Source organism: Hipposideros armiger, unplaced genomic scaffold, assembly GCF_001890085.2.
Source record: "Hipposideros armiger isolate ML-2016 unplaced genomic scaffold, ASM189008v1 scaffold_332, whole genome shotgun sequence".
Lineage (NCBI taxonomy): Eukaryota > Metazoa > Chordata > Mammalia > Chiroptera > Hipposideridae > Hipposideros > Hipposideros armiger.
Window position 1 is genome coordinate 992,045 of NW_017731682.1, and position 14,853 is coordinate 1,006,897.

Sequence of the window (14,853 nt, forward strand, 5' to 3'; positions counted from 1 at the left end):
CGAAGAAATTCCTAATTCTGGTGGTCAGAGGTTCTTCCTAAATCCAAACTATACCCCTCATGCTAACTGTAAAGTTCTCTGAAAACCTGCAGAGTGGACACAGAGGAGAGTGACATGGTGGTAATCTAACTCCCACTTCCTGAAGAGAGGTGGCAGCACAAAGGGGACATGCCTCACTCTGGAACCTCAGCAGAGAAACCGGCTTTAGCCCGAGGTTCCTACATTTGACCATGTCCCCCACCTCACCTCATGGGGCTGTAGCTACTTCCCCGTGGACACATTATAGAATCAAACATTGTATCCAGGATTCTGACTCACATTTGAGCTTTCCTCAACCTCTGCCCCAAAGGACAAGGGGTGGGAGATTGAATGCTCCCAGACTTGCCTCTTCCCTATTCCCAATATGCAGGTTAAAAAAAAATTCATGGCAGTGAGGTAAGGAGGGCCCATGTTATTTCTGACAGTGCCCCAGAGGCCGGGTCACCGCGCTTTCCCCAAGCCCTTGACTCATCTGCATCCTCCTGCCTTTCAGAACCTGGAGATGAACCTGAAGGGGAAACTGGGGTGGGCCTGTTTCACTCCCTGCGGCAAAACTGTAACCCTGGGCGGCATGGTCCAGCCTGGGGAACCTGGGGGCAGGAAGTCCATGTCCTGCCTGACCTGGCTGAGGCCAGATTCCCTCCGAGGTCAGTCCCATCTCCTCTGGGCCCAGTGGGAGAAAGAAATGCGCTGTGTGGTTTGGAAAAGGAGGAAGATGCAAAGGCCGCTGCTGCCAATGGCAGCGCCATCTAGTGTTTCAACAGCATGGGGATTTTCTGGTGAGCCTGGCGGCAGAATTTTCATGGGTATAAGCTCTGGCTCATCAGTGTGATCACAGACTCCTCAAAGATAGGGACTCTGTGTTCTCTTTGCTTAACTCAGAGCCTGGCACAGAGTAAGTGTTAGTGAAATGTGAGCTACTAGAAACGCGTGGATCATATCCCCTGGCGCCTGGACATGAGCTGGCTGGACACACGGCAGTAATGACTTGAGCTCTCATCACCATCTCTGGGACAGGCGCTCATTTTCCAGATGGAGTTGAAATGTTATACCCTGTACTGAAAAGCCAACTGTGGAGGAGCCTGGGGGCTGCTGTCAGTTCTCAGGATTCCCTGGCTGTAGCCGGCACGAAGCCACGCCCCAGAGCTTCCTTTCTCTTCCTTTATTGAACGCCCGGATACGGCCCTCCCACAAACAAACCCAAACCTCCAAACTCAACTCCTAAAGCATGTCCCAGAATCACTTAACCTCATCCTGAGTCATTTATGAAGAATCCCATTTAAATATTCAATATCCTATTGGGGATTCCAGTTTCCTGTTTGACTTCTGAGCTGTAAAGATCATCTGGTCTAGTCAACCCAGAAACGGGATGTGACCAACCTTTTTTTTTTTGTCTTGAAGAGAAGAGAATAAAAGAGACTCTAATAGAAAATATCAGAGCATGTAAATATAATAAGGGGTGAGCACCATTTCATGAAACTTTTCAGTTAAACACACTCATGAGTGTATGAAAGTTGCAAAGTCAAGTGCATTTCTTTCAGTGAGTCATAATCACAAAAAGTTTGAAATACACCGATCCCATTATCTTGTGTTACCAATAAGGAAACTAAACGCACAGAGAGATAAAGCAAGTTGCCTGAGCTCACACCACTGGTAAGCGTCAGTCCCTGGGCAGGAACTCAGGTGTGTCCTCTCTTGTTGCATCACTCTGCTCACTACAGCCTGTAGTTCTCTGGTTCTGCACCCAGAAAACACCCCTGAAATGGAACTGACCAGAGAACTGAGTGAGTCCCCAATCCCACCCGAGCTCCCCAGCCAGGAGCAAGTCTTCATCAGCTGACCCCAGGGCAGGCGTAGCTGGCAGGGATATCAACAGACAATGGGCATGGAGAGCCGGGACCTTTGGCTGAGAGCTAGTTTTGAACATGCAGCCAAGAGTGACCTTGACTTTCATCTCAAGAGCTTTTTAAGCAATCACTAAATTAGGGCAAAAAGCACTACCAGAGGTCATTTTAGGATGGATGTAAGGATGAAGAGGTGCTGCAGCAGGTCAGGAGCACTGGTGTTTCTCTGCAGGAGTGTGGGCCAGCAGAGCAGCGTCCCACAGATAAGATTCTAAGCCATGGGCTGAGACGTTGCTTGCCCATTCAGATTGCGACCCTCCCCTCTTTAGAGAACTCTGGGGGGTGCCTCCTGACTTTTGCTGTGGCTCCCCAGGGTGATCAACGCTGGGGTCAGAGGGGGGCATAAGGGTGCAGTGAAGGTCAGAAACTAATCCATCCCCCTAATTTACAGGTGGGAAAACCAAGGCTGAGAAAGGCCAAGAGACTTGAGCAAGGTCACAGAGCTAGCTGATTGGAGAGCCACCCAGAGCTCCTGAATCACAGCCCCCCACTTCTCAAATCCACACACGAAGCACCTGGACATCTTGTTAAAATGCAGATTCAGTATGGCCGGGGCAAGGCCTGAGATTCTGCATTCCTAAGAAGTTTCCAGGCGATGCTGACGCTGCTGGTCCATGGACCACACTTTGAGTTGCAAGTAGCAAGGCTCTACACCATGTTGTCTGGAAGGGAAAGGGATCCTTAAACTTCACCTCTGATTATATCAAGGCTGAAACTTTCCACTTCCACCCAGCAAATCCTCTAAGACTGACAAACATTTAAAACGATAATAATTATCATTATAACATTCACTGAATATTTATGTGCCAGCCAGCACTCTTTCAAATGCTTACATGTATTACTACATTTAATCCTCACAACTCTATGAGATGGACATTATTATCATCCAGTCTTACAGATGAGGAAGCTGAGACTCAGAGAGGTTAAGTAAGTTGGCCTAAGTCACACAGCTATTAGGTGGCAGAGCCAACATTCAAATTCGGATGTCTGGCTCACGGCTCAGTCAGCTAAAGACTACCTAGAAGTGTACCTTCAACACCTCATTTCTCCAAGCCTTGGGGGCCTCTCCCCAGAATGCTCGTAACATTCCTCTAACCAAACCATGTTCTCTCCAGAACTGCTTGGCCACAACTTTCTCATAACTCAGGGTCATAAAGGTCCTGTTTTCCAGACCTGTGTATACCCAGTGGACCTCAACAAATTATTTTTAATGTGGGGGAAGCACAGATGCAAAGGAGCTCGGGGTAATGTATGGATAGCTGATCTGCACAGTAAGATACATGGCGATCTCTTTTTAAACTAGGGGCTTGCATGCTTTCCCTAAGGCCGTGTCCACACAGTCTCTGAAGCGCTGCCCCCAGGAGGCAGTGCTGGGCACCAGAAAGCTTTGTGAGAAGCGTCTGCAAGAGGGGCATGTGGTCTGTGTTGGAGTTGTTGAGAATTCCTATGGAATATGAGCGCATCTCCTGGTGGGGACAAGAGTGCATGGCAGGGGTATGGGGGAGGTCCACCTCGGCACCCTTCCAAGCTCTACCCAAACCCAGCCCTGCATTTTGGCTGCACCATCAGGATTATGAATTAGTTCCACCATGTTGCACAATACACGAGCTGGTTGCGATCGTGTATCTTCGATGTATAATGTATCTGGACAAGCACAGCACCCCAACGGCACACATTCCCACAGGCAGGTGGGCATCACCAGACTGCCCCTGCCCCAGCATCTATGGCCCACAGGTGCCTGGTTGACTTCCATTCGATTCCTGAACAACCACTTCAGATATTGGTGTTCACTTGGCCTGGTCCTGCCTCCTCCAGGCAAAGAAGGACTCCTAGAAATCATTAGCTATCTGGAGAGGCCCTGGGCGCAAAGAGGGCAGAGGAGAGATGTGAGACCATGATGGGACAGAGTGGTCAGGAGGGGGGAAATTCAGTGGACTGAGGGCTCGTCCAGAGTTGGGGGTAGGTCCGTTATGCTGGGGCCTTCCTGTCCAGAGGCAGGCAGAGGGTTTTCCAGCTCATCTCGGGTGCCAGGTTAACTCTCTCTGAATCCTGTCTCCGCCACTTACGAGATGTGTGTTCTAGGGTGTTACTTAAACTTTCAGTTCCTCAATTTCCTCATCTGTAAATGTCAATAATAATAAATAGCCCAAATGAGCTAGTGTCTATAAAGTATTTAGAATAGTACCTGGCATATGGTGAGGGCCTAATAAATGTGAGAAAGGGCTTAAACATAAGAAAGAAAGAAAAGAAAGAAAGAAAGAAAGAAAGAAAGAAAGAAAGAAAGAAAGAAAGAAAGAAAGAAAGAAAGAAAGAAAGAAAGAAAAAGAAAGAAAAAAAGATATAAAGTGACAGCTATAGGGCTGGCCCCCGCTCTGGCAGACAGTGATAAGGAGGCGTCAGAGAATACAAGAGAAAGAACACTTTGTGTTCCTGCTTTTCACACATATGTACAGAGAGCAGCTGAGGGTACCCACTTTTTCAGGGCGCACTCCAGTTCGTTCTTCTCCTCGTGGGCTTCTTGGAGCTGGGAAAAGATTCTGGTCAGGAAATCCTCGAAGTTGGACAGTAAGTGAGGTTCGTCCTTCTTCAGCTGCAGCCAGAGTTGCTTGACATCGCTTTCACTGCAAGAGGAAAAGGGGCATAAATGTGGGGGTGTGGAAACGAGGATTCATGGAAACACAGAGGCTCCCAGATGTGAAACTGACTGCCAGAAACAATGGTGTCATCATTATGACGACAAGAGTAGCTAACATTTCCTGAGTGCTTGCTGTGTGCACATGAGCTCATTTTATCCTCACAGTAACCTATGCGGCAGGTGCTGCCATCTCCCATTTACAGGTGAGGAAGCAGATGAGGAGAGGTGAAGTGAGCTGTCTCAGGCCAGTCAGCTGGTAAATGATGGGCCAGGAGGCACACTCGGGGCTGTCTGGATCCTGTTGGCCTCCTTCTCTGCCTCACCTGACTGCATCTACTCTCCCATCTCTCTTGATGGGCTGGTGGTGCAGAGCAGGCACAGCCACGTGCTGGGCACATCTCAGATGCCCGGAAACAGAGAGGGGGAAGGTGGCCCGGTGCGTGTGAGGACAAATGCCGCGGAGCTACGAGAGAGCTTGTCGCCCTAGGAAGGACGGTCCTCACAGCTGAGAGGTAAAGATGTGTCATCTGATGGATGGCAGAAAGCAATTGTCGCTGCGGGGAATGGAAGAGAATACGCAGCACCCCCCTGGGCCCCGGTGGCATGGGGAATGACTGGCAGGCGAGAGGGAGGGAAGGAGCAAGTCTGAAAGATGTGAGTGCACACATGGAAAGACAAACAGAAAGTCAGGAGGGGTGGAGCAGGCAGAGAGGCAAAGACACAGAGCAACATGCCCCCAAACAGGCACCCTGGGCACATGTGTGCACGCACGGCCACAGAGACACCTAGGCTCACGCTGACCAGCAGGGAGGAATGGGGAGGTGACATACAACATGGACCCTGCTCCTCTCTCTGGAGAAATTCAATAATTTATAGTCAATGATCCCACTGAGCCAGAGAGCAGTCTGATTTACACCCCATTAAATTCTAAAACCAGAAACCCTCAGGACAAAGAATAAAATCCTTTGTGCTGGTATAACAAGTATTGTATTTGAGAAACTTTCCTCAGGAGTGACATTTGATAATGCCATGTTAGCAGTGTGCCTGGAGCACAGACATTACTCCCTGAGAAATAAGCCTACCTCTGGTTAGTTATTGCACCATCTATCTCATCATCCCTCCCTCCGTCCTTCCCTTGCTCCATCCCATCCAAACACCCAACCAGTCATCCTAGGCCATTCATCCACCCAGCAGTGTTTAGTATCTGTTGAGAACCCTGTCCTGAACTGGGTGACATGAAGAAACCTGGGAAACAAGAGAGGGGAGGCCAGGAGCCTCCTTATTTCCCACAACGAGTTTGTTGTCTCCACACAGAACTGCTGTGGCTGTCTACTTCAGTGTATAGGCACACTGGAGATGGCACAGCGGGTTCAGAGATGAAAGGTCTCAGGGAGATACCACGATGGCCTCCCATCACATGGCAAGGTGCTCCCCTCATGAAGTAAATGCATTATAAAAACCAAGACCCATCTTGCTAGTCTAGGTGTGTCTGCTCACATCTGCCACATCGGCCAGATTCCTAACGGAGACTGGCAGAGGCCCCCACCCATCGGGTCAGTGCCTCCAATGAGATTTGCAGACCTACCTGACCTTTTTTTTTTTTTTAAAGATTTTTATTGGGGAATTGGGGGATGGGAACAGTGCTGGGGAATTGGGGGAAGGGGAATAGACAAGTTGCTGTCCTTTTGTTATTCAGTCTAGTTGTGGAGGACGTTGCTTCACTGGCCCAAGTTGGTACCATCATTGCGCTCTTCCCGGGCGAGGCAGATCAGTCGCCAGCTTCTGGACGGCTGCTCACTGCGGCTGCTGGCCGCTCACTGTGGCTGCTGGCTACACATGGTAGCCCATGGCAGCCCACTGCAGCAGGGTCTGCAGCCTACGCCGTCGCCGGCGACTCACGGCAGCCCAGCTCCAGGTTGAGCTGTTGTTCAGTATCTTAGCTGTAGAGGGCAGTGTCACTGGCCCTCATATGTGGGATGCGAACAGGGGCTCTCTGGCGTCCCAAGCCAGCTCTTAACCACTGTGCCACTCAGCCGGCCCCCACCTGACATTCTTCCAAAGCTTTTTGAACCACTTAGTCATGGTCACATCACCTCCCCGCAGATTTCTGGAGAAGGGACAAGTCTCCCAACCCTCGAAGAAAAATAAGCCAGGCCCATAAGCTGCAGAATCACTCAGTCAATCTGACCACCAAAAAGAGTCTGGAGTCCAGATGTCCAGTCTACACCCAGGGTACTCCTCCTGGAAGGACATGGGAGTGCAGGGCTAGAATGGATTCTGGGAGGTCAATCTGTCCACCTCCCTGTTTCCAGGACAGCACCCAAACCATCTTAGTGAGTAAAGTCTTCACAGCCTCCTCTATTTGCTTATCTGAGGGTCACGACCATTCCTCATGGTGGAACTTAAGCCCACTTCCTTCTTGTTCAACTTCAATGTGGATAGAAATTGCTGTCGCCATCTTCTGCATATCAAAGTTTGCAGGCTACTCTTGAGAGATTCCCCAGAGCCTTGTATTCTCCAGGATACCTCCTACTGACTCAGCTCTGCACAGGCCTTTCACACGGTCCTCAGGGGAACAGCTGGTGAGCTCTGTCATGATTTGACACCCTAGGAAGGTGGCTGCCCTGGCAGTGATGGGTGTGCGGAGAGGCGCCTCTTTATTACAGGCCCTTGGCTCGCCCACACCACCTCTCTTTCCCCCTCCCCCAGGAAAAGGCTTCACGGGGTCACCGGCAGTGGTCACTGTGCTCTGGCTTCGACCTTGGAGAAGCTGAGTCAGGTGCCTGACTAATGAGCTCCCCATGGAGCGGCAGCTCCAGGACAGCCACCTGCCCGCTCCTGCCCTGCAGACCCTGCCTGCACCAGGCCTTCTAATCCTGCCGCGGAGCTCCCGCCGCTGTGTCATCACTTCCCATCCAGAGCCTCCCACAGGCCTCTCCCAGGCCTCTGCCTGCCCCTCCTTGCCCGGCACAAGCTTTTGCCAGTCCTTCTCAACTCTGACACAGTCTATCAAATCGCTGGCCCAGCCTACGTGTACTGAAAAGTCTACCAAGTAGCAGATACTTTCTCCGGCCTGCAGGTGTATGCAGGCCCCTTCTCTCCTGGATGCTCTGTAGTGTCTCCTCTTTCCAAGCTCAGGACATGTCAGCTGCACTCCTCAGGCCATTCCGTCCCCTCATGAAACACACACCCAACCCTTTCAAGGCCTAGAGACCCAAAAATGAAAAGGCAAAGGCAATGGGAAAAGGGGGCAGAACACATTCCATGTTTTTCAGGTCCACTATCTATACCATCACTATTTTATTTTATTTTTATTTCAATTTTAGTTTAGCTTTATTTTATTTTTTCTTATTTTATTTTATATCATTTCATTTTGTTTTAAATGTCAGGACTTAGGTCCATGTGTCTCTTTATTCCAAAACACATTATGAAAAAAATAAAATGGGTGTATTGTTTTGTTTGAAGTTCCAACTATCTAAAATTTTCAGCTGAGCTACTGGTAAAAATTGGTTAATTTTCTGCCTCGGCTTCCTGACAGGGTTGGTTTAGTCCAGGGATACCACGTATAAACACTTCCACATAGAGTGCCTTTGCTGGGAGCAGGTCATTGTGGTGTGGCTGGGACGCACTGCAACCCCAGAGACCCTGGGCTGGCTCCAATAGAGGTGAAGCCTTAGGCAAAAGTCATGGAAAACCCTTGAAGGCATAGCCCCCTGATGTGTGAGACTCCTCGCTGAGCCAAGGACTGTGCTGATAATGTGAGTGAGGACAGTGGGAGGGAAGGGGATAGGCTAATTCCCATGAAGAAAAGTGTAAAAAGCAGAGACAGAGCCCCAGGACCATGACACATAGACGGGTCATTGTAAAGGACAGGCTGCAAGGAGCAAGTCCTGCAGCTGACTGCACAGAGCTTGGGGCCTGGCACCGACGGCTTAACAAATGTTAACGGCCAAATGGAGCCGATAAAGAGGCTGCTCCTCAGCTGGGCTCCATCCCCCAACTCACTGTGATCACTTACTCTTGTAAAACCTTCTGGGCCCCGAGTTTGTCCATCAGCATCTGGAACTGGGCGTCCTCGTCCTCGTCCATGTCACCCAGATCCTCTTCCCCTCTGGACTGGTACACCTTCTCCTCCTGGAGCTGGGCCACCTGTTCACCTGCATCTTCCTCGCTTGGCTTGTTCTGGCTGAAGAAGAAGTGACCTGGGGGATGCATGGCACAAGGATATGAACTAGGCAATACTCACCCAGGAAGGCCTTTGCTTTCTTAGTTGCCGAGAATTATTTGAGGTTCATCTGAGAGAAGAAAAGGGGAAACTCCCAATAGCTCAGATCCCTGGGTACCATGTTCTGGATTTTGTATCTTTCCTACTTCTAAGACATGCTAGAACCTGGGGAAGGCAGGAGGCATGGCAGGTACTGTGACACCTGGGTGGGTCTCAATCTTTTAAAGTCTGTCCTAGAACTCACCTCTTCATTGATTTCTTCTCTACACAACCAGACCTTTTCCTCCCCTGCACTCCCACAGCCTGCCTGCCTATATTCCATGTTATCATCTCGGCATCCCGATGGCTAGCATGCTCTACTTCACATTCACAAGTTACTTAGTGGTTCTGGTGCACTTTTCCGTACACAGACTGCCTGGCAAATCCAGCAATCTGTCAATTATAAGCTCATGCCAATTATAAACTCCTCAAGGTTAGGGCAGTCATCAAATACTTCTAATTAACCTGTACAGCACCTTGTATGAGCTAGACGCGTGATGAAACTTGCCTGTTGATATATCTGACCAGTATTTGTTCTAATCAATATTAGATCAGTATGACTTGATGGCATATCTGGTTTCTTTGTCTTGTTCATGGATCTTAGTTCTCTTTCCTTTTAGTTATCTTGAGGATGACTGGTCTATTCAAATCTTCTAGAAATTTTTCTGACAGCTGGCACCCCTTATCTTGGAAGACTCAGCTAGACTCAGGTTGGAGTCTACCCTACTCTGTCATCCACTAGTATGGAGGCAGAAAGGAGAGGCTGGAAATCTCACCTCAGCTCCCCATTTTGTGCCAGGCCTTCTGCCAGAGCTCCCTTGCATATCTCTCAGCATTCCTGGGTGGTAGGAGACTTGGCAGCGACAGTGTGGTGAGCAATGAGAGAGCAGTGGTGTGAGCAGCCAAGGAGGACATGTGAAAAAAGCACCCCCCCCACCCCAAATCCAGAGCCTGGAAACTTCAGGAGGGGAGGAAAGCTTGTGCTCCAAGGACCCTCAGATTTCTTGGGGAATGGGTGCACTTTAGGTAGCTTTGGGTGGACCCACACCCTGGGGCCCCAGCAACCATCAGAACTTACTAAAACCAGTGGTGAACTCCCCTGGGGTCAGATAGCCATTGCCATCTGCATCCAGGGCATCAAATACGTCTTCCAGTTCCTCCAGGCTGAGTGGCAACTCCTCATGGAGCCTCTGAAAACAAGCCAGACCACACTGGTTAACCCTGTGATGACAGTGGAGAGCTGCCTGGGGCTGCAGAGCCTCTGCCAAAAGATGTCTAGAGACTGCCCTGTCCTACACGAGCCAGCAGCCAGCTCCTGAACATCGCTTTTCCATCCTCCCCCTCCTCGAGTATTCGGATGTCCGCCATTTATTGGATGCCTACCAATGTGCAAGGCAATTTGCTAAGTGAGTTGTAAGTAAATATATAAACATGAATATATTTATCAATATATTTATGTATCATTTATAAGTATATATATTTGCATTTAATTCTCATGACAATCCTTTGAGGTGGGCATTATTATCCCCATTTTTCAGAGAACTGTGGAGTTCTATTACCTGTCTCAAGATTGCCTAGCCAGTTAATGACAATGCCAGGAGTCAATTCCAGGTCTGACTCCAAAGCTAGGGTTCACACCTGTAAAGGATGGAGACTGTCCAGGACTCAATTGTAGGATGATACCCACATGACATGGCGCTGTCAAATTAAATGAGATAATGAATGTAAAGAATATGGCACAGTGCCTGGCAGGGAGGGAGGGAGGGAGGAAGGGAGGGAGAGAGAGAGAGAGAGAGAGAGAGAGAGAGAGAGAGGGAGAAAAGAGAGACCGACCCACCAAGGCCACTCAGTGAGTGATGGCAGAGCCAGGTTTTGTGCTGTTTTTCCTGCTCTGCCCAAGCCCCCTTCTCTCTGCCATGCTGCCTCCCCTGTTGAGATGCAGGCGTGAGTTATCCTCAGAGCCTTCACTGATGGAGGCCACTCCTGTCCCAGGGCCCCAGCACCACGTTTGTAAGTTCTCTGGACACACATATTAGTCTTTCGACTCCGAGGGGGCGCTGGATAAGCCCCCTTTTTCCCTCTGAGTGACCTGAACCCATGGCACCAGGCTGTGTCCCACTCCTGCTCCCTGCTGGTTCTCAACTAATTCCTGATAAGGTGTTAAATGCCACTGGTTTAAAGTATTCATCCCCTGAAAGTATGTGTTTTAGAGGGGAACTGGCCAAGATGCTGTGTGAGGAGGTCACAAGTAAACACCGGGCCTGAGTCCTGGGCTCACTAGGACCACACAGTGGTGGAAGGGCAGGGACCAACAGATGGGATGAGGAACAACGGGCCGAGCTGCTGATGCTGCCCTCTGGCTTCTGCCTGAGGCGCAGTGGCCCCAGGCCAAAGCCAATTTGCATAGTTGAAGCAAGTGTCCTCTTGCACCCTAATAATCTAAGTCTCCAAATGAGGACTCCCCAAGGAGTTCATTATATATCCCAGCTGACCCTCCTCTTCCCTCCCAGTTACCCAAGAGACAACTCACAAAACTGCCTGTGTGGAAGTGAACTGACAGCTGAAAACAATGAACGCAGGACTGCAGGAAGGAAGGTGTGTACCCATCTGAACAAAGAAAGAGCCAGCAGGTGTGAAAGCCCATAACACAACGTGCAAGAACACATGGCTTGATCCTGTGGCAATCTGCTAGCTGATATGCCATGAAGTTTAATTTGGCAGGTACATCCATTAAGGGAGGCTATGATGCATCACGAAGTGGGAAGACAGAATGACGTGGAAGCTATTTAGAAGAATTGAATTAAATATGAATGAGGTTTTTTTTTTTTTTTAGGAAAGGGGAGTGAGAGTGTGTGCAAAAGTTCTAGAAGTGCACTGCTTAGCAGACAGCGGAATCTCTGGCTTGCCAACAATCCATCAACCAGCTGTCTCAAAAGCCACAGTAAGAGAACGGGAAGTGAGGAGGGAGTCCGTTTTGCAAGCAGGAAGTTCATTAGCTCCACACTGGAGGTGGGGTGAAAATTCAAGCTCCTGTCCCACCCAGATTCCAGGCCTTTCCTTGGGAATATCCTTCCCTCCCCACCCTCAGCCTAGGATTGCTGGACCTGATCTGAAATGTGATGTGTCACACGGTGCTGGGGCTAGAGATGGGCTGGAAGGAAACTGCAGTGGTCAGTGGGACCCTCGACTCGCCTTTCGCCCAAACCACCTCACACGTGGTACCCTGTCACTCGCTAGTGTGAGCCAGGAAAATCTACGTCATCCTCCACCTTAGGCACCATTCCTGAATCTAACAACACCTCTGATCAACAATCCTTCCCATTACCGAATAATCCCAGTCTTTCTTATCTACATCTCAAATCTGGTTTCCTCTTCCTGTTGTCAGTGAGGATGGGGACAGCAATATTATATCCTCCAAGTAATTCTTACTCTTCACATCCTGGGTACTTCTTAGTTCTGGTGCTTCCTCAGCTTCTCTGCACGCTGCCCCACGCCACATCTTTTAACCCCTCTTTATTGGCCCTGTTTAAAAAATCCTTTAGTCTTAAGAACTATAATTATCTTATTTATCTTTCCTCTCAGGGCTTGCAGAGCCGTGTAAAACCAACTTATTCTGGTCTTGTCCCCTGGGTCCCTAGTGCTGTCTACAGACAAGATTGTTCATTCCACCATGCAAATAACCTGCGAGGCTCAACGTCACAGCGGTGACCGGTGACCGGAGCTGGATGAAGAGCCAGTTTCCCATTCAGGGCTCCCACATGGTCCAACGGCCCTTCGATGCATCCATTCTCTGACCCTCTCTGCATTACCGTTCCACCCCTGCCCACCTCCCACCTGAAGTCTACCTGGCCAGCACTACCACATTACTAGCCTTCCAGAAATCCTGTCCCACTGATCGATCCTGTCCCACTTCCACTTCCACCTGGAAGGGCAGGCAGGGGAGAGAAGAAATGGGAGGTAGCCATCTCGCCCTGTCCACAAGCCCACAGCCCAGCCAGCTCTTTACAACTCCAGGGCTCTTTAAACATGGGCCTCCCTCCCGCCTGCAAGTTAACTCTGATTTTCTGCTTTACTCTCAGCTCTGGCATCACTTCTTCAGTGAGCCTCTGCGACCGCCCGGTTATACAGGCTCTCCAAAACACATTCTCTCATGTATAAGTCTCATCTCAGTTTGTATTTTACATAATGTCGATGTGGTTTGTTGATGACCGTCTGCTCCTGTCAGTGGACTGGTAGAGCTGAGAACAGGAGCCCCATTCATTTTTCCTCACTACTGTGTCCCCAGGATCCAGCGCAATGCTGATAAACATGGAGAATTTAGATATCTGTTGAATGACTGAATAAGTAAATGAGTGACAGAGTGATCACAGGGGATGCTGAACTCCTATTTACAGAACACTGGTCTAGACTTCTGACCAGCACTGCTGTTGATTCCCGGGCAAGGTCTCATAAACTGGGAGTTTTCCTGGACCTGGACCAGAGCACAATCCTGCAGCAGCAGCACTGAGTGCTCAGGCTCAAGAGTCATGGAAAAATGCTGCGTTTGCTGCTCTCCGGCCAGACCCCTCTACCTTTCAGGTTACCAGACCAGTAATATGCCTCACGTAGATTAAAGTGAATGTTTGCAGAGCTTTACACAGTCTAAGGGAACACTCCTTAACGAGAAAACTAGAAGAGATCCACCTTGATGGTGAGAATTAAAGTTTCCCTCCTCTCCTCTTTAGAGCTGTGTCCCAGCACCAACCACTCTCTTAACTGTGGTGCAGCTCAGGTTCCAGGACCAAATACCTTCAGGGTGAGGATGTGAGGTCCAGGAGGCAGGAGCTACCTGTTTCTGCCCTCTGCTTTGATTTGTGCGGTTCACGCTGATTGCTTGGTGTAAACTAGGGCTTCTCACCCTCTGCACTATTGACGTCTTGGAGTGTCAATATCCAAGTGACATCTTGGATGATTCTTTGCTGGAGAGGGAGGTGGGGGAGGAGCTGCCCTGTGCATTACAGGACATTTAGCAACATCCCTGGACATTACCTTGTAGACGCTTGTAGCACCTCCTTCTCCAGTAGTTTCAACCAAAAATGTCTCCAGATGTCACCAAATGTCCTCTAAGAGGCAAAATCGCCCTCACTCATATAGACTGGACACAAACAAGAATAGTGGCAGCTGGAAATGAATGGAAGGGGCCCTCTTCAGCAGAAACGCCCTTTCTCTATCTCTGAAGGAGGACAGATGACTTGTACTTAAAATCACAGTATGTCAGTACAGCCACTATGGAAAACAGTATGGCAGTCCCTCAGAAATTAAACAGAATTACCATATGATCCAGTAATTCCACTTTTGGGTATATGCCCAGAAGAATTGAAAGCAGGGACTTGAGGAGTATTTATACACCCATGTTCATAGCAGTATTATTCACACTCAACGGTGTGAAGCAACCCAACTGTCCATCAGCTGGTAAATGGGTAAACAGAATGTGGGATGTACGTACAATGGAATATTATACATTCAAGGAAGGAAGTTCTGACACCTGCTACAACGTGGATGAACACTGGGGAAATTATGCTCAGTGAACCAAGCCAGTCACAAAAAGGCAAATGCTGTATGATTCCACTTACATAAGGTATCTACAGTAGTCCAATTCATAGACAGAAAGTAGAATGGTAGTGGCAGGGACTGGCGGGAGGTGGGAATGGGGCGTTAGTGTTTAATGGGCACAGAGTTTCTATTTTGCAAGATGAAAAGAGTTCTGGAGATGGATGGTGGTGATGGCTGCACAACAAAGTGAACCTACTGAATACCAGTGAACTACACACTTAAAAATGGTTAATATGGTAAATTTTATATTATGTATATGTTATCACAATTAAAGAAAAATCACAGTGTGGAGGACACTAGGCACTGGGTGAAGATATGGGGTACAAGTCCCCCCCACAACCCTGCACCCACACACACAAGTGCATGTATGGGGGGGTTTCCAGTTCCTGGTCTCAGGGCTAAATGCTCATTTATCCTCT

General features: G+C 49.2%; 1 protein-coding gene across 6 annotated transcripts in view; it reads right to left on the minus strand.

Annotated features, from left to right (window-relative positions):
• CRACR2A (calcium release activated channel regulator 2A) overlaps positions 1-14,853 on the minus strand; it is a 140,575-nt gene that overhangs the window by 51,280 nt on the left and 74,442 nt on the right. For all 6 annotated transcript variants that reach the window (XM_019660955.1, XM_019660957.1, XM_019660952.1 and 3 more), the window contains 3 exons: positions 9,921-10,032; positions 8,597-8,780; positions 4,418-4,564 (listed from right to left, as the gene is read on the minus strand). In XM_019660955.1, coding sequence (XP_019516500.1) covers positions 4,418-4,564; positions 8,597-8,780; positions 9,921-10,032 — 443 coding nt within the window. The remainder of the gene's footprint in view (positions 1-4,417; positions 4,565-8,596; positions 8,781-9,920; positions 10,033-14,853) is intronic.